Genomic DNA, 22,475 nt, shown 5'->3' with positions numbered 1-22,475 from the left:
CAACTCGGCCCTTGTCCAAGTCGCTCAGATCCTTACGCTTCCACATTTTTCCTGCTTCCAACACATCAACTCCAAGAACTGCCTGTTCTCTTGCTGCCTGATGTGTCCCACCCCTTGACAGGCGTCACGGTAACGAGATAATCATTGTTATCCACGTACCTGTCAGGGGTTGTAATGTTTTGGCAGACCGGCGTACATCTGATCATTCTGACCTTTTCAGACGACGATGCCTGAGCCAGCTGCAACTTTACTAAACAGAATAATCTTCTTTTGAGGGGAGAAAAAGTTCTTTCAAGACTACAGTTGAGACAACCGAGCTGACTTTCCCTGGAGCTCCCCGGATTACTGCGGACACAGCCTGGCGACCATGGCCACACTTTGATTATGGGACATGTCTTTATTGAGACAGGACTCTCAGAAGAGCTGATTCTTTGGTATAATGTGTGTCATATTTACACAGCAGCACCTTTCAACCTTCCCATCAAATAAACACCAAAACAATAGACCCATAATGATGGGAAAGGCCAGCCCTGCATCGTTTCACTGTAATGCCGCCATCTGCTGTTCAAAACCAGTAATGTTGAGGTTGACCAAACATCTACAGCCTATCACATAATATAGCCTATCTTTATTAACACAACATATTTTCTTTAATATCAGGTATCAGCTTTCAAAACATCAACTTTGAATCAGACCAAACAACAAAATGAACAGCATGTGAGGTTTGCATCATCATAATTCATAACGGAACAACTCAGGAACCAACAATAACACGGGAACTAACCATAACACAATGCCCGACGACAAAGAAAAACAACCATTAACAATGAACAATAACCCACCCATTGTGTTGTCGAACACTTGAATCCCCTGCACAAAATAAATCTCTGGGCTCTTTAGTGTAATTAAAATAAAGTTCACTCGCTAACTTTTAAAAATCCTTTTCCACCATCAGCACAAATTTAAAATGAAAGATGTGTATCTGGCATTTGGAGAGGCTAATCGCACAACAGAAAGAGACATTTGTTATTTTGACGATGAAAAAGGCCTGATGCTTCCCTTTGCTGAAGAGGCCTTTGCTGAAGAGGCCTTACTCAGTGGCGGCGACGATGTTTCAGCGGCTCTGATTACTGGGTGTCTACTGCACTCTGGGCCGCTTGCTCTGACTGGCTGAGCTTCCTGATTGGTTGCTGGAGCTGCTGGTTGACGATGTCTCTGGTTGCTGTGAGTGCTCAGTGTCTCTGAACCCTTGGCAAGTTATGGTGTAGGGGACTGTGCTGTCGACTTGACTCGGGGACTTGTACAGGGACGCTAGTCTCTGTGTCCCGGCCCAGTGCAGTAGGAGCCTCTGTGTTGCTGCGTGACCCCAGCTCTCCCCGAGGGCAGGGACAAGCTTTGATTGGCTACTACTTATCTTGGTAGTCATCTGATTGGTCAGCACCACTGCCAGATTGTGGTTGGTTGCTATCTGGATGAGCTGCTGGGCAAGGCCATTGAGGAGGCGTGTCCTCTGAGACATGTCATCAAAGTCGTGACGAAATGGGAGGGCTATACTGTCAATCACGAGGAGGCGGACCTTAGGATGCTGAGACAGAAAGTCAGACAGGAGGTAGACCTCAGCCAACAGCTCCACGTAGTCATGGCAACGCACCTAGATGCAGCAACCAAGAAGAATTGTTACCAAAGAGCCCAGCTTTCTTTTTTTAACAAAGTAGAAAATTCAATCTTAAATCTTCTAAAGTCCACACTCCTTCCCCATTCCCTCAAACATACCAGGAAGAGATTGGACAGCGTGGTTTCCACGGTGAAGTCGATCGAGGCATCGTGCTGCTCTCTGTCCTTGGCCAGCAGAGAGCAATGTTGGACAGCAGCCTGGGCCAGATCCACCAACCTCTGCACTATGAAACTTCCCTCTGTATCCAAAAACACCACCTGGCCTCCCAACCCACCAAAACACGTCGGGATCTGGACGTCTATAGCCAGCTGTAGACTGAGGAGGGAAGACAGGGGGAGAGCCAGTGTAAGAGAGAACAAGAGAGGAAGAGACAGAAAACCACCGTCGCTCTCACCAGAGCTGGGTCTTGCCCACTCCTGGAGGTCCACAGATCTCGGTGGTTTTTCCCAGGGGAATTCCTCCACCCAGGGCAGAGTCCAGCCGGGAGCAGAAAGTCACAATACTGCCCTGCTCCTTCTCTAGGAGCTCTAAGGCTGTTATCTGACCTTCTCCTGCATCTCCGCACTCCTCAGCCCTTCTCCTCACAGCCTGTAGAACTTCTAGCGCCTCCTCCTGAGAGATCCCAGACTCTACATTTGAAAAAGCAGGAGACTATTTTAATGACATCATCTACTTATGAAGTCTGACAGCACATGACACACATCACTACACACAACACACATCACTACACACAACACACATCACTACACACGACACACATCACTACACACGACACACATCACCACACACAACACACATCACTACACACATCACTACACACGACAGATCACAACACACATCACATCTTAATTTGATTTGTCTTTTGGGTTCTGCTGTAATTTATTGCTCCCCGTGGGGCTATAGGTACTACATGCTCTGCATGTAGCCATGCTAGCTGTGTGGCTGGGAGCAGGGGGCCTCCCCATGGGGGTTGTAGGTACTACATGCTCTGCATGTAGCCGTGCTAGCTGTGTGGCCGGGAGCAGGGCGCCTCCCCGTAGGGCTGTAGGTACTACATGCTCTGCATGTAGCCGTGCTAGCTGTGTGGCTGGGAGCAGGGGGCCTCCCCGTGGGGGTTGTAGGTACTACATGCTGTGCATGTAGCCGTGCTAGCTGTGTGGCCGGGAGCAGGGCGCCTCCCCGTGGGGCTGTAGGTACTCCATGCTCTGCATGTAGCCGTGCTAGCTGTGTGGCCGGGAGCAGGGCGCCTCCCCGTGGGGCTGTAGGTACTACATGCTCTGCATGTAGCCGTGCTAGCTGTGTGGCCGGGAGCAGGGCGCCTCCCCGTGGGGCTGTAGGTACTACATGCTCTGCATGTAGCCGTGTTAGCTGTGTGGCCGGGAGCAGGGCGCCTCCCCGTGGGGGCTATAGGTACTACATGCTCTGCATGTAGCCGTGCTAGCTGTGTGGCTGGGAGCAGGGGGCCGCCGCCGTGCAGCACCCGGGGACCGGCTGCAGTTGGTCTCGCCATGCCTCGTTCAGGGACACAGACAGCAGTATTAACCCTAACATGCATGTCTTGAATTGGGGGGAAACCGAAGCACCCGGAGAAACCCACCACAGACACGGGTAGAACATGCAAACTCCACACAGAGGACGACCCCGAGGTTGGACAACCCCGGGGTTCGAACCCAGCACCTTCTTGCTGTGAGGCGACAGCGGTAACCACTGCGCCACTGTGCAGCCCAAATGGTATTCATCATGCTCATAGTCATACAGTCCCTCCCGGAGGAGCGGTAGAGACACTCAGCCTACATCTTGGTACCAGCACCAAACAGCCAGGGTCTGGCGATAAGGGGTTTTCTATCGTGAAGGAATTTGCGAAAAAATAAAATGGCTGCTTTCATCGAGTCATATTTAATTTTAAAATTCTAGTCAGCTGCTGTTTGTGTGTTATTCAACTTGATGTGTTATGGGACACGTCTGGGACCTCACAAAGTGGATGTCAGGGCTCCTGTACAAAGTTGCAGCCTCTGCACATGTACAGAAAAAGAATTTGGAAAACTGAATCCTAAAACTTAGACACTGTGGAAAAGTTAGGAAAATGATGGAAATATATTGTTGGGCAGTGTCAATACACTGTACGTTCACATCACATGTTTGCATGGTGTCGGACCTTAAGTCATCTCCAGTACTGCAAAGTTTCTTACCGTGAAGAACGCTGATCTCTAGAGCAACACCACATATCTCCTGTGGGCTGACTGTCAACATGAATAATACTGAACACCAACCAAAACCCTCAAATCTGGGGAGGACGTTTAAGATCTGGGAGAGCTACTGAATACTGACATACAGAATAGATCTGAGGCACGGTGGCGCAGTGGTTAGCATGGTCGCCTCACAGCAAGAAGGCTGTGGGTTCGAGCCCCGGGGTTGTTCAACCTTGGGGGTCGTCCTCTGTGTGGAGTCTGCATGTTCTCCCCGTGTCTGTGTGGGTTTCCTCCCACAGTCCAAACACATGTAGGTCAGGTGAACCGGCTGTACTAAACTGTCCCTAGGTGTGTGTGTGTGTGTGTGTGTGTGTGTGTGTGTGTGTGTGTGTGAGAGAGTGATGGTCTGGCGACCTGTCCAGGGTGTCTCCCTGCCTGCCGCCCAGTGACTGCTGGGATAGGCTCCCGCATCCCTGACAGCAGGATAAGCGGTTTGGGTGATGGATGGATGGATGGAGATGGATATGGATATGGATGGATGGATGTGGATGGACATGTAACTCTATAGCAGCTGTGGGGGGCATTGTGGTTTTAGCGGGTTGGACATCCTCATGGTTTGTGAGGCCCAGCGCTGGCTGCCCCGGCCCCGGCTGGCTGGCCCCGGCTGCCCCGGCCCCGGCTGGCTGGCCCCGGCCCCGGCTGGCTGGCCCCGGCTGCCCCGGCCCCGGCTGCTGGTTACCTTTGCTCAGCTGCAGCGGTTTCAGGTCCAGGAGGTCGGCGGTGGACTGGAAACCGGTGTTCAGCAGTTTGACTTTGACGGACGGGGGCAGAGACAGACTGCCCAGCGGCACCTCCATGTTGCGCGGCTCTCCCGCCAACCTGAAAGAAGAAATAAAATCTGCACAGGGGAAATAAAAGTGCCGACCTCCGAGAAAGACGCCAGAATAAAAGGCGGCGGCGCGTCTAGGCAGCGGCGCCGGCCGCCTTGTTTTGGCGGCGTCCCTTTGTTAAACACGTGCCCTCGCTCCGCCGACTCACCCGCGCGCTGTGGAGGGGCGAGATGACGTCAGGGACAAGCGTCGCGTTCCAGTCTGACGACAGAAAACAACATTAATCTTTAAGTTCGCGTCAGATGTTTTGAAAGTTGTGCGATCCCAGCATGCATTTCGAAGTCAACGTCAAGCCAATATAGGAAACAAGCATAACTTCCGGTTTATTTTTCCCCAAAATAAAACTCCTGACGACGGCGGCGTGAATTCACGGAAAGTAAAGACCGGTATTGGTTAATGACGAGAGAACGAGGCACGGGACGCGGCGGCACGTGCTCAGGGCAATTAAAAGAAACGGGTGCAAAGTGATTTTGAAATTGCTGTTTTGTTGTTGAGCGCTTCTACTTTTATTTTCTTTTGTCCGACGTGTTTTTGTTCTATTACTTTGTTAAATATGTTAATTGTTTAGTTTATTGTCATTATTTGTTTGTTTGTGTGCATGTGTGAAATATATGCAAAGTTCAATTAAAAATCTCGTTAGAAAAGCAAAAGGAAAAAAACAATATTGGTGGGAGTTATTCGTGTATGATCGATATCACCTCTCTTAGATTCGGGTTGCAGGCATAAACAAAATACACCAGTGCTCCATGTCCTGAATAAGCTTGCACACCTCCTAACAGGTAAAGCTCATGTCTGTAGAACAAGTACTTCAACTATTAGGAGCCACCTGAGTGGAACGAGTACTTCAACTATTAGGAGCCACCTGAGTGGAACGAGTACTTCAAGTATTAGGAGCCACCTGAGTGGAACAAGTACTTCGACTATTAGGAGCCACCTGAGTGGAACAAGTACTTCAACTAGTAGGAGCCACCTGAGTGGAACAAGTACTTCGACTAGTAGGAGCCACCTGAGTGGAACAAGTACTTACTTCAACTAGTAGGAGCCACCTGAGTGGAACAAGTACTTCGACTATTAGGAGCCACCTGAGTGGAACAAGCACTTCGACTATTAGGAGCCACCTGAGTGGAACAAGTACTTCAACTAGTAGGAGTCACCTGAGTGGAACAAGTACTTCGACTATTAGGAGCCACCTGAGTGGAACAAGTACTTCAACTAGTAGGAGTCACCTGAGTGGAACAAGTACTTCGACTATTAGGAGCCACCTGAGTGGAACAAGTACTTCAACTAGTAGGAGTCACCTGAGTGGAACAAGTACTTCGACTATTAGGAGCCACCTGAGTGGAACAAGTACTTCGACTATTAGGAGCCACCTGAGTGGAACAAGCACTTCGACTATTAGGAGCCACCTGAGTGGAACAAGTACTTCAACTAGTAGGAGTCACCTGAGTGGAACCAGTACTTCGACTATTAGGAGCCACCTGAGTGGAACAAGTACTTCAACTAGTAGGAGTCACCTGAGTGGAACAAGTACTTCGACTATTAGGAGCCACCTGAGTGGAACAAGTACTTACTTCAACTATTAGGAGCCACCTGAGTGGAACAAGTACTTCAACTATTAGGAGCCACCTGAGTGGAACAAGTACTTCAACTATTAGGAGCCACCTGAGTGGAACAAGTACTTCAACTATTAGGAGCCACCTGAGTGGAACGAGTACTTCGACTAGTAGGAGCCACCTGAGTGGAACAAGTACTTCGACTAGTAGGAGCCACCTGAGTGGAACAAGTACTTACTTCAACTAGTAGGAGTCACCTGAGTGGAACAAGTAATTCGACTATTAGGAGCCACCTGAGTGGAACAAGTACTTACTTCAACTATTAGGAGCCACCTGAGTGGAACAAGTACTTCAACTATTAGGAGCCACCTGAGTGGAACAAGTACTTCAACTATTAGGAGCCACCTGAGTGGAACAAGTACTTCAACTATTAGGAGCCACCTGAGTGGAACAAGTACTTCGACTAGTAGGAGCCACCTGAGTGGAACAAGTACTTCGACTAGTAGGAGCCACCTGAGTGGAACAAGTACTTCGACTAGTAGGAGCCACCTGAGTGGAACAAGTACTTCCCTGCACCGGAAGTCTAATGACAGGACGACCGAGCTCTTTGCTGTTTTGGTAAAACAGTTTATTTGCGGTGTCAAGTTAAATGCATGGAGTTATATTTATTAAGCCACAGTTTTTTTTAGTGTCATTTTTTTTTCTTGGCGTCATTTTTTTTAAACAAAACTAAATTTAAATCCAATTCAAAACCCAAATCCAATTCACTGTCTTTTCACAAACATTGGTTGTGACAATACAAAAAGTAGTTTATTCAAGTGTACTGTTAGTATATGTACTAACATACAATAACACCACAGTATACTTATTTTAAACTAAAGAATCAGTTAGTATACTTTCAGTTTACTTTTCAAGTACTTATCAGAGATATACTAAACAAAATTATACTTAAGTATTCGTACAAGTATACTACTAGTACATATACTTGAACTTTACTTAAGTTTACTTGATAAAATAAAGTTGAGGTATACTATATTTTGAGGGAATGCAGCAGGGGACAATAAAAAAGGTTAAAGACATGTTAAATATGTATTCAAGGCATCGCATATTTTCAAACTCTTAATGTTTTTTTAACATTTCGCAGATTCAAAATAATAGTTAAGTTCCATCTTAAACTGAACAATATGTGGTCTTTCACTTGACCATCTACATTTGTGAATGTAAAATTTACCATATAAAATAAACTGATTTAACAAAGTTTTTTTTCTCTATCCTTGTTTTTCTTTTCATAAAAAATGAAATATCCTCTTTATTCAAATGAGCTGTAATACCGCCTATTCTTTCATTCAACCTCGAGTCCAAGTTTCCCCACATAGACATTCATAAAACACATATTTATTCTAGAACACATATTCATTCATAAAACACATATTTATTCTAAAACACATATTCATTCATAAAGCACATATTTATTCTAGAACACATATTCATTCATAAAACATATTTATTCTAAAACACATTCATTCATAAAACACATGTATTCTAAAACACATTCATTCATAAAACACATATTTATTCTAGAACACATTCATAAAACATATTTATTCTAGAACACATTCATTCATAAAACATTTATTCTAAAACACATTCATTCATAAAACACGTATGTATTCTAAAACACATATTCATTCATAAAACAAATTTATTCTAGAACACATTAATTCATAAAACATTTATTCTAGAACACATATTCATTCATAAAACATTTATTCTAAAACACATTCATTCATAAAACTTACGTATGTATTCTAAAACACATATTCATTCATAAAACACATTTATTCTAGAACACATTAATTCATAAAACATTTATTCTAGAACACATATTCATTCATAAAACATATTTATTCTAGAACACATATACATTCATAAAACATTTATTCTAAAACACATATTCATTCATAAAACACATTCATTCTAAAACACATTCATCCATAAAATAAGTGTGAAATTGTTTCAACATCATAATCACAAAAAACACGCACATTTTGCATCAATGTCACGGTTGTATTTTTAAGTGTCTGGTGTGTTGGATAAACAAGATGAATTATTTTGAAATACGCGTCTTTAACCTTGTTGGGAGCGTCATGTGTCTTGACTTCCGTTCTTTGTTCGACGTCATCCAAACGCGACACATCTTCACGTGTGGATAAAACAAGGCTACCGGAGAACATACGTTCTGACTAGATCAACAAGGTAAGCTCACCAACGATCATATATATATGTGTGTGTGTGTGTGTGTGTGTGTGTGTGTGTGTGTGTGTGTTTCTCTCTCTGTGTGTTTCGGTGTACTTGTTGTGATGTTTCTGAACTGCTGAAGACAGACTTTCAGCGCTGACCAGCTTTCCAGTAGAGTCGAGCGTGATTCGTCTCGCCAGTCTTCCCTCCGCTGGCACACAAGCGAAGCTGGTAACCCGGATCTCAGATGAGAGAATATAACAAGCGGTGTCGCTGCCGTTATTAAGCTCGCTGTGCTTGTTTTAGCTCACTCAGTGTTAAACTTGTCGTGCTACATCAGAGCAGGTGGAGGAGAGCCTGGAGAGGTGGAGGTATGCACTGGGGAGAAGAGGAGTGAAAGTCAGGAGGAGCAAGATGGAATACCTATGCGTGAATGAGAGGGAGGACAGTGGAATGGTGAGGCTGCAAGGAGTGGAGGTGGTGAAGGTGGATGAGTTTAAATACTTGGGGTCAACTGTCCAAAGTAACGGGGAGTGCAGGAGAGAGGTGGAGAAGAGAGTGCAGGCAGGGTGGAGTGGGTGGAGAAGAGTGTCAGGAGTGATGTGTGACAGAAGGGTACCAGCAAGAGTTAAAGGGAAGGTTTACCAGATGGTAGTGAGACCAGCTATGTTATACGGTCTGGAGACAGTGGCACTGATGAAAAGACAGGAGGTGGAGCTGGAGGTGGCAGAGATGAAGATGATAAGATTTTCATTGGGAGTGACGAAGAAGGACAGAATTAGGAACGAGTATATTAGAGGGACAGCTCAGGTTGGACGGTTTGGAGACATAGCAAGAGAGACAAGATTGAGATGGTTTGGACATGTGTGGAGGAGAGATGCTGGGTATACTGGGAGAAGGATGGTGAATATGGAGCTGCCAGGGAAGAGGAGAAGAGGAAGGCCAAAGAGGAGGTTTATGGATGTGGTGAGGGAGGACATGCAGGTGGCTGGTGTGACAGAGGAAGATGCAGAGGACAGGAAGAGATGGAGACGGATGATCCGCTGTGGCGCCCCCTAACGGGAGCAGCTGAAAGTAGTAGTAGTAGTAACAGTGACAGTAGTAGTAGATATAATACCAGTGACTCCGACTGTGTGGTTAACGTGGAGTTTTATTCTGAGCATCTCCCAAACTTTTTTTTTTTTTAGCTGTGAGATTTATTTAATGGGCAAGACTCTTCGGCTGTGCTCACTAAATAGAACAAAGTGGGTACAGGGGTAAGTTTAAACAGGGGTTGGTTTGGAAATTTACATTTTCTTCACATGATAACATTTACATTTTAAAGCTGACAAAAGCAAAACTTTTTTTCTCCAGTCACTGGGCCTCCTACCGGCGTAAGAAATTGAACATATTTACACGTTGATGCACATCGTGTTTTAATGGTACTGCCAAAAGCCCAACGCGGTGTTTTCCTGGCTCACATGCTGGGCTTGTGACGTGCACGGTGGAATAAAAAAAGAAAAGCTGCTGACAGTACTGTGACACAGTCCACTAGCAGAGTTCATATCCAGAATCTGACCCCAGCCCCCAACACCCATCAGGTTTTAAACGCAACATGCATCTTCGCTGAAAGCATCTTTATTACACTTAAACATGAAGGACGAAGTAAAAAATAGAACTCATTCATTTTCAAAGCAATATAGTGTTTCTTTCAAATAAAAGAAACACTTAAATATACTCAGAACTGGTGGCCAAATGGTTTTCCCATTAACTCAATACATTCTCTTTATTTATTCATTAATTTCCCATCCTGAGACCTAAAGGCACAGCTCTTGTACCCTCAAACAACTGACCAGAATACTGAGTTGGGGGTAATAACAAACAAAACGTGTTGTGGAATGAAAATGTTCATACACAAGAGCACAGGTGACCAGTTTGTCCCACCTGCCACAGCCTTCGCATGACCTCCTTCAGTTCAGATTGTCTGAGGAGCAAAACAACATGAAGACTTTTAAAAGAAAAAAGTACCGCCGTAGACCGGCTTCAGTAGAGTCGTGCACAGAACAGCGCCCCCTGGAAAACCTGAACAAACCAATCAGACAGCAGCCTCAGGTCTCCTGCTCGCCACAAGCGTGAGGGCTTACATAAGGTATGGTTTGGCCGGCGCCCCTCACCCAGGAAGTACATGTATTCAGACAGGAAGTATATGTATTCAGACAGGAAGTATATGTATTCAGACAGGAAGTATATGTATTCAGACAGGAAGTATATGTATTCAGACAGGAACCAACCAAATACCATTTGAACCAGTATGTAATGCTGCTGACAGGCGCTCACAGACTGACAACACTTTTATTTCATCATTATTTGCATCATACAACCACATTATATTTAACATGTTTAAGTAGGTTTTCATCTCTTGATATTCGAAGGGGGCGGCGCCCCAGCCTCCTGTACTGGCCAGCCGCCGCTGTAGTATAGTCTCGGTTTTGTACATCGTGTAAGAATAACCTACTATTTACAGCATTCAGGTGATTTAGCATGCGTGTTGTGCCACTGTGTTAGGCCAGTTTCGTATTGCATATCTGGCACACTGCCTTGTCATCGCTCAGTTTCACAATTTTAAGTGTTACTGCACAACGGAGGTCTTCGGCATTTTGTCTTCCCTTTAACAGCCAACGTGAACTGAAGCATGACGTCACTGCTGCGACTGAGAGGGGATGGCAGGTGCCACAGCTGAGACAGTATTCAATTTCAACTTTTTTGGGGGGGATTTTTCCACCTTTTATTCCCCAATTGTATCCGGCCAGTTACCCCACTCTTCTGACCCGTCCCGGTTGCTGCTCCACCCCCTCGGCCGAGCCGGAGAGGGCTGCAGACTACCACATGTCTCCTCTGATACATGTGGAGTCACCAGCCGCTTCTTTTCACCTGACAGTGAGGAGTTTCACCAGGGGGACGTAGCACGTGGGGGGGTCACGCTATTCCCCCCAGTTCCTCCTCCCCCGTGAACAGGCGCCCTGACCGACCAGAGAAGGCGCTAGTGCAGCGACCAGGACACATACCCACATTTGGCTTCCCACCTGCAGACACGGCCAGTTGGGTCTGTAGGGACGCCCGACCAAGCCGGAGGTAACACGGGGATTCGAACTGATGATCCCCGTGTTGGTAGGCAACGGAATAGACCAGTCAGTCTTCGTTCCAACCCTCACCTATGGTCATGAGCTTTGGGTGGTGACCGAAAGCGTGAGATCACGGATACAAGCGACTGAAATGAGTTTCCTCCATAGGGTGTCTGGGCTCAGCCTTAGAGATAGGGTGAGGAGCTCAGACATCCGGAGGGAGCTCGGCGTAGAGCCGCTGCTGCTCCTTCACATTGAAAGGAGCCAGTTGAGGTGGTTCAGGCATCCGATTAGGATGCCTCCTGGGTGCCTTCCTTTGGAGGTTTTCCGGGCACGGGCAATTGAGGAGACTCCAGGGTAGACCCAGAACTCACTGGAGGGACCACATGTCTAGTCTGGCCAGGGAACGCCTTGGGATCCCCCAGGAGGAGCTGGAGGGCGTTGCTGGGGAGAGGGACATCTGGAGCACCCCACTTAGCTTGCTGCCACCGCGACCCGACCCCGGAGAAGAGGCTGAAGATGAATGAATGAATGAAAAGTCATTGCAAAAATGTTCACTCACTCAAGTTTTTAGAGGGAACCTCCAGCCACGCGTGCAGACTCCCGTGTCACATCACCTACCTTCCAGAACCTGAGTCATCCCTGCACTGACGTCCATTCAATGTATTCAGTGCAGGGATGACAAAAATGTCTCAGAATATTAAAATATTTAAAAGTGGATTCAAACTGAAAAACAGACCTTTCTAAGCATTGTCTTATTTTCAAATACCTGTGAATTGTTTATTTATTTTAAAAAATCTTTTAGTTCAAACTCGCATGTAAACTAGAAGCATAGTTCAGGCTGTTCTAAATAAAACGGCGAGTGCTATAGATCACCCAAGTGTACTTCCATTGGTCTGCAGACCCATCAGTCGTTCTCTCAAGGTGGAGCATGGTTGGTCAGACTGTTCTTCTTCTGATTCAGGTCCATTGCGTGTTCCTGAGCATCAGTTTTGCGTGGTATGGCTTACTGACAGTAAACCAGCTGACCTCTCACACGTTAACCTGACCTGTGTCCAAGTCAGTGGTGGCCATGACCTCCGGCCCCCGTCAGGTTCAGGGTTCAACCAGTTTGTATTCTCTCTATTCAGCAAGGTCCAGCTAACGTGTTTGATTATTGTATTTGTATTATTCTTTAATTTCTTTGTTAATTCTTAATGTTGTTATTTTAATAATTCGTTTTTATTAATCTTTTTTCATTTTATCTTGTTCTGTATCATATATATATACATAGCGTTTTTTGTTTTTTGTTTGTTTTTTTTCGAAACGGTCAATTGTGTTGATAGAAGTGCTCAACTAATGAGGAGTGGAATATCAATACAGATGCAGGAAAAAAGTTTTAATACATAGCAGTACACGCCTGTTTCGACAAAAGTATTGGGACACCTGGCCATTACACCTACAGGAGCTTTTATGACATCTCATTCTTAATATGGAGTTGGTCCCCCCTTTGCAGCTATAACAGCTTCCACTTCTGGGAAGGCTTTCCACAAGATTTCGGAGTGTGTCTGGGAATTTTTTCCCATTCATCCAGAAGAGTATTTGTGAGGTCAGGCACTGATGTTGGACGAGAAGACCTGGCTCGCAATCTCCGTTCTAGTTCATCCCAAAGGTGTTGGATGGGGTTGAGGTCAGGGCTCTGTGCGGGCCAGTCAAGTTCTTCCACACCAAACTCACCCAACCATGTCTTAATGGACCTTGCTTTGTGCACTGGGGCACAGTCATGCTGGAACAGAAAAGGGCCCTCCCCAAACTGTTCCCACAAGGTTGGAAGCATAGAATTGTCCAGAATGTCTTGGTATGCTGAAGCATTAAGATTTCCCTCCACTGGAACTAAGGGGCCTAGCCCAAGCCCTGAAAAACAACCCCATACCATTACCCCTCCTCCACCAAACTTTACAGTCGGCACAATGCAGTCAGGCAGGTCACGTTCTCCTGGCATCCACCAAACCCAGACTGGTCCATCAGACTGCCAGACAGAGAAGTGTGATTCATCACTCCACAGAACACGTGTCCACTGCTTCAGAGTCCAGTGGCAGTGTGCTTTACACCACTCCATCCGACACTTGGCATTGTGCTTGGTGATGTAAGGCTTGCATGCAGCTGCTCGGCCATGGAGACCCATTCCGTGAAGCTCCTGGTGCACAGTTTTTGTGCTGATGTTAATGCCGGAGGAAGTTTGGAACTCTGCAGTTATTGAGTCAACACAGCGTTGGAGACTTTTGCACACTATGCACCTCAGCACTCATTGACCCCGCTGTGTGACTTTACGTGGTCTGCCGCTTCATGGCTGAGTTGCTGTTGTTCCTAAACCTCTCAATAATACCACTTACAGTTGACCGTGGACTATCAGCAGGGAAGAGATTTCACCAACTGTCTTATTACAAAGGTGGCATCCTATGACAGTACCACGCTTGAATCCACTGAGGTCTTCACAACGACCCATTCTCTCACACGTTTGTAAATGCAGCCTGCATGGCTAGCTGCTGGATTTATACACCTGTGGCAATGGGTCTGAATGAAACACCTGAATTCAATGATTAAGAGGTGTGCCCCAATACTTTTGTACATATAGTGTATGTATATATATATATATGCCCTTATGTAAAGCATTTTGAATTGCCTTTGTGTATGAAGTGTGCTTTATAAATGAACTTTCCTTGCCTTGATTCAGATGGAGGAAGAAGAGCAGAGAAAAGAAGAGGAGACAGAAGAGAGGAGTGTTGGAGATGAGGAAGACGAACTTCAGACCAACAAACCAACAGAGGAGAAGAAAGGTGGGACCTCCTGTTCAGACAGGAAGTGTGTTCCGGGAATCATCTACCTGGGTCATATCCCTCCCAGGCTTCGTCCCAAACACCTGAGGAACCTGTTTACACCGTATGGCGAGATAGGACGGATCTTCCTCCAACCAGAGGGTGTGCTCTCTTTCTCTCTGTCTCTCTCTCGCTCGTTCTCTCTCTCTCTCTCTCTCTCTCTCTCTCTCCCTTTCTTTCTCTCGCTCTCTATCTCTTTCTCTCTCTCTCTCTCCCTCGCTCTCTCTCCTGCACTCTCTTTCTCCCAAACACACACAAAGGACACACAGACGACACACAGCTGTTCCCTTAGCGCTGATCTTGTTTGGGATGGGTATTTTATTTTGCTGCCGTTTTCTTCTCCGAAAATTACATTATAGAAACAACACTGTCCTGTACCTGAACATTCATACTCCAGGTATTTTGCTGACACAGTGATAAAGGAGCACAACACGGTTAATGTTCATGCTACATGAAGGACACATTCAGCTCAGCAGGCTCTTCCTGCAACTTTGGCTCTTCCTGCGGCTCAGCAGGCTCTTCCTGCAGCCGGCCGGCGTGGATGAGACTGTCAGCCATCCATCACCACATACATGATGACTATTTGTTTCATTCTGACTCGTTAATGGTGTAATGCTTTACATATTTCTCCTTTCTCAGACCGTGTCGTGAGGAGAAAGAAGAAGAAGGCGGGGTCACGGGGGTGTGACTTCACAGAGGGGTGGGTGGAGTTTCGGGATAAACGCGTCGCAAAGAGGGTGGCGGCTTCACTTCACAGTACGCCCATGGGGAACAAGAAACGCAGCCGTTTCCACTCTGACCTTTGGTGTATCAAGGTAAAAGCTGTCTGTGTCTACCTGTCTACCTGCCTACCTGTCTGTTTATATGTGTCTACCTGTCTGTTTATCTGTGTCTAACTGTCTGTTTATCTGTGTCTACCTGTCTACCTGCCTACCTGTCTGTTTATATGTGTCTACCTGCCTACCTGTCTGTTTATATGTGTCTACCTGTCTGTTTATCTGTGTCTACCTGTCTGTTTATCTGTGTCTACCTGTCTGTTTATATGTGTCTACCTGCCTACCTGTCTGTTTATATGTGTCTACCTGTCTGTTTATCTGTGTCTACCTGCCTACCTGTCTGTTTATATGTGTCTACCTGTCTGTTTATCTGTGTCTACCTGTCTACCTGCCTACCTGTCTATGTGTCTACCTGTCTGTTTATCTGTGTCTACCTGCCTACCTGTCTGTTTATCTGTGTCTACCTGTCTGTGTCTACCTGTCTACCTGCCCACCTGTCTGTTTATATGTGTCTACCTGTCTGTTTATCTGTGTCTACCTGTCTGTGTCTACCTGTCTACCTGCCTACCTGTCTGTTTATATGTGTCTACCTGTCTGTTTATCTGTGTCTACCTGTCTGTTTATCTGTGTCTACCTGTCTGTTTATATGTGTCTACCTGCCTACCTGTCTGTTTATATGTGTCTACCTGTCTGTTTATCTGTGTCTACCTGCCTACCTGTCTGTTTATATGTGTCTACCTGTCTGTTTATCTGTGTCTACCTGTCTACCTGCCTACCTGTCTGTTTATGTGTCTACCTGTCTGTTTATCTGTGTCTACCTGCCTACCTGTCTGTTTATCTGTGTCTACCTGTCTGTGTCTACCTGTCTACCTGCCCACCTGTCTGTTTATATGTGTCTACCTGTCTGTTTATCTGTGTCTACCTGTCTGTGTCTACCTGTCTACCTGCCTACCTGTCTGTTTATATGTGTCTACCTGTCTGTTTATCTGTGTCTACCTGCCTACCTGTCTGTTTATATGTGTCTACCTGTCTGTTTATCTGTGTCTACCTGTCTACCTGCCTACCTGTCTGTTTATATGTGTCTATCTGTCTGTTTATCTGTGTCTACCTGCCTACCTGCCTACCTGTCTGTTTATCTGTGTCTACCTCCCTACCTGTCTGTTTATCTGTGTCTACCCGTCTGTGTATCTGTGTCTACCTGTCTGTTTTATGGGTCTACCTGTCTACCGCTCTATCTATCTGTCTACCTTTCTGTTTATCTGTGTCTACCTGTCTGTTTATCTGTGTCCATCTGTCTACCTGTCTGTTTATGTGTCCATCTGTCTACCTGTCTGTTTATCTGTGTCTACCTGCCTACCTGTCTGTTTATCTGTGTCAACCTGTCTATCTGTGTCTACCTACCTACCTGTCTGTTTATCTGTGCCTACCTGTCTGTTTATCTGTGTCTACCTGCCTACCTGTCTGTTTATCTGTGCCTACCTGTCTATCTGTGTCTACCTGCCTACCTGTCTGTTTATCTGTGTCCACCTGCCTAGTTGTCTGTTTATGTCTACCTGTCTATATGTCTGCCTACCTGTCTGTCTGTCTGTCTTTCTAATTGTGTGTCAGTCATTTTCTCAAAATGTTTGTGTGACTTTCTACGTGTTTGTCTTGCCACCTGTTTGTCTGTCTCTCTCTCTCTTCTGTTTGTGTCTGTTTCTCTGCATGTTTGTCTCTGTCTTTCTAAGGTGTGTCAGTCTCTGTTAGTCTTTTTCCTACTTCATCTATCTACCTGTGTGTCTGCCTGTCTGTCTCTGCCTGTCTGTTTCTCTGCTATCTGATGGAATTATGCCCCTGTTTCCGCCGCATGGTACCGGCTCTACTCTACTGGACTCTACTCGCTTTACTTGTTGGGATGTGGTTTCCCACTGCAGATAGCGTCCCCTCACGGCGAAGCCCCGCTGGTCATTCATGGGCATGTTGATTAGTTTTTCCCTCCCTTGTCTACCAGCGCCCCACACCAGGGTTTCATTTTCAAACAAGTCAACAAGACCAACTGTAAATGTGTGCTTCAAATGAACAATACTACTGTAACTAAGAGATTCACTGACATCACACAATTTTTTACACAGATTATTTTATTTATTTATATTTAAATGTATTTATCATTTAAATTTATTTGTTTATTTGTTGATTTATTTTATGACATTTTATTTATATTTAATTTAGATAAATAATCCAGTGAGTCAAGTAAATTCTCTATTAGACAGTACAAGCCTGTTTCATGCTATAACCAATCATCAGCTGTCAATAAAGCTACTCGGGAAAGGACGTCCTTTCCTGAGTAGCTGACCAGACGCCCATCTGGACTCTTCTCTGTCCTGACCGTCCATCATGCCGACAGGTGACCAGACGCCCGTCTGGACTCTTCTCTGTCCTGACCGTCCATCATGCCGACAGGTGACCAGACGCCCGTCTGGACTCTTCTCTGTCCTGACTGTCCATCATGCCGACAAGTGACCAGACACCCGTCTGGACTCTTCTCTGTCCTGACTGTCCATCATGCTGACAGATGACCAGACGCCTGTCTGGGCTCTTCTCTGTCCTGACTGTCCATCATGCTGACAGGTGACCAGACGCCTGTCTGGGCTCTTCTCTGTCCTGACTGTCCATCATGCTGACAGGTGACCAGACGCCTGTCTGGACTCTTCTCTGTCCTGACTGTCCATCATGCCGACAGCTGACCAGACACCTGTCCGGACTCTTCTCTGTCCTGACTGTCCATCATGCTGACAGCTGACCAGACGCCTGTCTGGACTCTTCTCTGTCCTGACTGTCCATCATGCTGACAGGTGACCAGACGCCTGTCTGGACTCTTCTCTGTCCTGACTGTCCATCATGCTGACAGCTGACCAGACGCCTGTCTGGACTCTTCTCTGTCCTGACTGTCCATCATGCTGACAGCTGACCAGACGCCCGTCTGGACTCTTCTCTGTCCTGACTGTCCATCATGCTGACAGGTGACCAGACGCCCGTCTGGACTCTTCTCTGTCCTGACTGTCCATCATGCTGACAGCTGACCAGACACCTGTCTGGACTCTTCTCTGTCCTGACTGTCCATCATGCTGACAGGTGACCAGACACCTGTCTGGACTCTTCTCTGTCCTGACTGTCCATCATGCTGACAGCTGACCATATGCCTGTCTGGGCTCTTCTATGTCCTGACTGTCCATCATGCTGACAGCTGACCAGACGCCCGTCTGGACTCTTCTCTGTCCTGACTGTCCATCATGCTGACAGCTGACCAGACGCCTGTCTGGACTCTTCTCTGTCCTGACTGTCCATCATGCTGACAGGTGACCAGACACCTGTCTGGACTCTTCTCTGTCCTGACTGTCCATCGTGCTGACAGCTGACCAGACGCCCGTCTGGACTCTTCTCTGTCCTGACTGTCCATCGTGCTGACAGGTGACCAGACACCCTTCTGGACTCTTCTCTGACTGTCCATCATGCTGACAACTGATCAGACTCCCATCTGGACTCTTCTCTGTCTTGACTGTCCATCATGCTGACAGATGACCAAACACCTGTCTGGACTCTTCTCTGTCCTGACTGTCCATCATGCTGACAGCTGCAGCTGACCAGACGCCTGTCTGGACTCTTCTCTGTCCTGACTGTCCATCATGCTGACAGCTGACCAGACACCCATCTGGACTCTTCTCTGTCCTGACTGTCCATCATGCTGACAGATGACCAAACACCTGTCTGGACTCTTCTCTGTCCTGACTGTCCATCATACTGACAGATGACCAAACACCTGTCTGGACTCTTCTCTGTCCTGACTGTCCATCATGCTGACAGCTGACCAGACTCCCGTCTGGACTCTTCTCTGTCCTGACCGCTTTGAATGTCTCGTGATGGTGAATGACCTTGTGTTGCTACAACCCAAAAGGTTTCAGAGAATTGCATTTGATGTTGTAGTGTGTGGACAATCTAAAGTTTATGAATTTATAACTGTGTGTTTAACTGCATGTCTGTATGTCTCATTTGTGTCTGTCCACGTGTGTTTTTATGTGTCTGTCTGTCCAAGTGAATGTCCTTCTGTCTGTGTTTCCTACTGTGTGTGTCTGCGTGTGTCTGTAGTACCTCCACAGGTTCCAGTGGACCCACCTGAGTGAGCGTTTGGCGTATGAACAGTCGGTGCTGAAGCAGAGACTGAGGACGGAGGTGTCCCAAGCCAAGAGAGAGACCAGCTTCTACCTGGCAAACGTGGAGAAGAGCCACCACATGGACAAAGTCAGAAAGAAGAGAAAGCCAGGACAAGACAAGGTCGACTTAGTTGGTCACACACACTTGTGTCTGATTTTTGATGTGAAATATATCCAGGTGAACATTTTTAGGATGAACTTAACTCTTGCTTGTAGGGAGATTGTGTGCAGCAACAAACTGACTGAAGGTACAACAAGCAAAAAAACTACACAATGAAAAATAATGTGACAAAAACAGACAGGACATTTTGAAAATGTTACAGTTTTTAATGAAAAATAAACAATCAAATTTTCCCACCCGTTGGTATTGAGCAGTCAACAGCTAAAGAATATAAAAAGTATCACAGAAGTTGAATCAGTTCATCTGGACACAACGTTTACTGACAGAAACGTTTCATCATCATCTAATGCCCCTTTTCCACTGCATGGTACCGGCTCGACTCTACTCAACTCGCTTTTTTTAATAATAATAATAATAAAATCAAACCTATATAGTACTTTTCTCTTTTTTTCTAAATTTATTTCTGATTTTTCCCTTTTTCTCCCAATTTAGTGGCCAATCGCTCCCTATTTTAATTCAAACACCCACCCTCATACTGCATGCGTTCACCAACTGCATCTCTCTGGCCCCCCTTCCCATCCACCCCTGTATGTCTGTGTTATGTTTATCTGTTTTCTTGATTCACCCCATTAATTGTAAAGCCACTTTGAGTGTTAGAAAAGTGCTATGTAAGGGGTCCGCGGTGGTGTAGCGGTCTAAGCATCGGATATGTGGCGATGCAGTTGCCCACTGGGGACCGGGGTTTGCACCCTGGTCTCGTCAGATCCGACTATGGCCAGACTCAATGAAGCAGCAATAATTGGCAGCGCTGTCTTTGGGAGGGGGACGGAGTCGGCTTGTGTTCGTCACATGAATGCATGTCTGTGTGTGTGTGGGGGGGGAAAAGCAGTGGTTCGGCTTGGAGTCGCCTTGTCACGAAAGTGGCGAGGTGTCTCCTTCGAGACTGCCGGTCGGAGAGATGCAGTTGGCGAACGCATGCAGTTCGAGGGTGGGAGTTTGAACTAAAATAGGGATCGATTGGCCACTAAATTGGGAGAAAAAGGGAAAGATCAGAAATAAATGTATATAAAAAAAAGTAGAAATGGTGCTCTGGATTTATGGGAAGAGCAAAAAAGCAGCTCATATATTTCTTGTATGGATGTGAGTGTAGATTTTAAAGTCTGCCCTCCTCTTGTGTCTCCCAGGTGGAGGAGAAAACGTGGGACTTTACTCAGCATAAGACAGAGGAGGAGATCCAGCTGAAAAAGATGAACAAGAAACAGCGGGACAAGGCTCACTCCATACAGCAGAAGAGCCAATCAAATGTCTCTTTGCTTGCAAAGATCTTCAATTCAAGCCCGAATCAGAATGTCCTGTAGGAGGTGCATTGAAACCCAGTTAGGTTTTTATGTCCTTTTACCACAAAACACAGAAACAGTAAATCTCAGCTTGACTGACAGCTCATTGGCTGGAAGCAGCCAGCATGGTGAATGACATGACTGCAATCTGATGGAAGAAACTGCACGCCGGTGGGCGTCTGGCTGTATATGGCTGTGGAACGGACATTTCCTGTACATGTTAAATAACTTTGTTGAATGGAATTCAGGTTGACCATAGAAGCTCTTTCTACAGCTAGACAACAGGGTTTTGTGTTTTCGTCACATCCTCTGGTTTGTAAGATTTACTGGACAACTGACCCAATATATCCTAGTCAAATCACTTCTGATGGCATGCTATCATGGCTGTAGAAGATCGACACTATCTTCTTTTTGCTTTCAATTGTGCATTCCTGGATACCTTTTTGTGAATTAAATGTGACTGATGTCTGACTCAGAATAAATAAGTGTGTCAGCCAACCATGAAGCAGGTCAGAAATATAACATGGACGGAGTTACAGGCACTGTGTTTTCAAACTAACAGCTGGAGAAACCAGTAACTACTGCTCACACACCAGTCCCCCTGTACACGGACAGGAGGACACTGACAGGACAGACTGCACATGCACACAAGGGAGACTCGCATTGCACCATTCACACACAGAAAAAGAGAAAGGAGAAGACATCATTTAGAGAGAGAGAAAATACATGTAAGAGAAGAGAACAGTTTGCAATAGTAAATAATCTGTACTCTATAATCTCGTTGGCAGAACTGGTTGGTAAATTCATTGAGACAGAAACCGACCCGCCATGCAGTACAGGTTGTGAAGCACTCAATTTAAAGGCAACTAATTGTAGGTTAAGACAAAAAGATGAGTTTTAAATTTGGATTTAAAAGGACTCAACAGACTGATTGTCTGATGGCAGCAGGCAGGTTATTCCACGAGAACGGGGCCTGATAGGAAAAGGCCCTGCCACCAGCTGACTTCTTTTTAACTTGGGGTACACACAGGAGCCCTTTATTTTGAGAGCAAATGGCTCGAGATAGGCTGTAGGGTTTAAGGAGCTCAGACAGGTAAGATGGGGCAAGCTCATTTGGGATTTTATAAATCAGTAGAAGCACCTTGTATTCTGACCTAACATGGATAGGAAGCCAATGAAGGGAGGCAAGAATTGGTGTAATATGGTCAAATTTCCTAGATTTAGTTAGGATTCTAGCAGCAGCATTCTGAACCATCTGAAGACTTTTAGCGCTAGAATGTGGCAGACCTGAAAACAGATTACAGTAATCAAGTATGGATGAAATAATTGCATGTATGGCAGAGGAGGGCAAGTTTATCCAGAGAGGGCCGGTGTGGGTGCAGGTCTTTGTTCCAACCAAGCAGTTACACGCCTGTGGCTCCTAACCAAGTTCCTCAGCAAAGACTCTACTGGATGAATAGTGAGATCAGGTGTGTCACTGCTTGGTTGGAACAAAAACCTTCACCCACACCGGCCCTTTCTGGATAAGATTGTCTTGTATTTTACTGGATGAT

The 22,475-nt window shown here is 46.0% G+C and overlaps 2 protein-coding genes across 2 annotated transcripts; one reads left to right on the top strand and one right to left on the bottom strand.

Annotated features, from left to right (window-relative positions):
• Nucleotides 1–394: 394 nt before the first annotated feature.
• On the bottom strand, nucleotides 395–5,034 carry rad51c (RAD51 paralog C). The gene is made up of 5 exons (XM_056274927.1): nucleotides 4,903–5,034; nucleotides 4,604–4,743; nucleotides 2,070–2,304; nucleotides 1,774–1,990; nucleotides 395–1,651 (listed from the first exon to the last, which is right to left on the bottom strand). The coding sequence occupies exons 2-5, from the start codon at nucleotides 4,719–4,721 to the stop codon at nucleotides 1,139–1,141; spliced, it is 1,083 nt and encodes a 360-aa protein (XP_056130902.1). The 5' UTR covers nucleotides 4,722–4,743; nucleotides 4,903–5,034; the 3' UTR covers nucleotides 395–1,138.
• Nucleotides 5,035–8,490: 3,456 nt separating this feature from the next.
• abt1 (activator of basal transcription 1) lies at nucleotides 8,491–21,472 on the top strand. The gene is made up of 5 exons (XM_056274860.1): nucleotides 8,491–8,563; nucleotides 14,360–14,603; nucleotides 15,141–15,316; nucleotides 19,400–19,585; nucleotides 20,770–21,472. Exons 2-5 carry the CDS (start codon nucleotides 14,360–14,362, stop codon nucleotides 20,941–20,943), a joined length of 780 nt encoding a protein of 259 aa, XP_056130835.1. The 5' UTR covers nucleotides 8,491–8,563; the 3' UTR covers nucleotides 20,944–21,472.
• Nucleotides 21,473–22,475: the final 1,003 nt, after the last annotated feature.

The sequence above is a fragment of the Lampris incognitus genome, chromosome 2 (genome assembly GCF_029633865.1).
Source record: "Lampris incognitus isolate fLamInc1 chromosome 2, fLamInc1.hap2, whole genome shotgun sequence".
In the NCBI taxonomy this organism is placed as follows: Eukaryota; Metazoa; Chordata; class Actinopteri; order Lampriformes; family Lampridae; genus Lampris; species Lampris incognitus.
This window is presented reverse-complemented; position numbering and strand designations above follow the sequence as displayed.

Coding starts and splice junctions, on each gene's coding strand:
- rad51c (XM_056274927.1), bottom strand. CDS start 4,721: ATGGAGGTGCCGCTGGGCAGTCTGTCTCTGCCCCCGTCCGTCAAAGTC. Junction 2,305..4,603: donor ACCGCTGCAGCTGAGCAAAG/GTAACCAGCAGC, acceptor TTTCAAATGTAG/AGTCTGGGATCTCTCAGGAG. Junction 1,652..1,773: donor CGCTGTCCAATCTCTTCCTG/GTATGTTTGAGG, acceptor TGCTGCATCTAG/GTGCGTTGCCATGACTACGT.
- abt1 (XM_056274860.1), top strand. CDS start 14,360: ATGGAGGAAGAAGAGCAGAGAAAAGAAGAGGAGACAGAAGAGAGGAGT. Junction 15,317..19,399: donor CTGACCTTTGGTGTATCAAG/GTAAAAGCTGTC, acceptor GTGTGTCTGTAG/TACCTCCACAGGTTCCAGTG. Junction 19,586..20,769: donor GAAAGCCAGGACAAGACAAG/GTCGACTTAGTT, acceptor TGTGTCTCCCAG/GTGGAGGAGAAAACGTGGGA.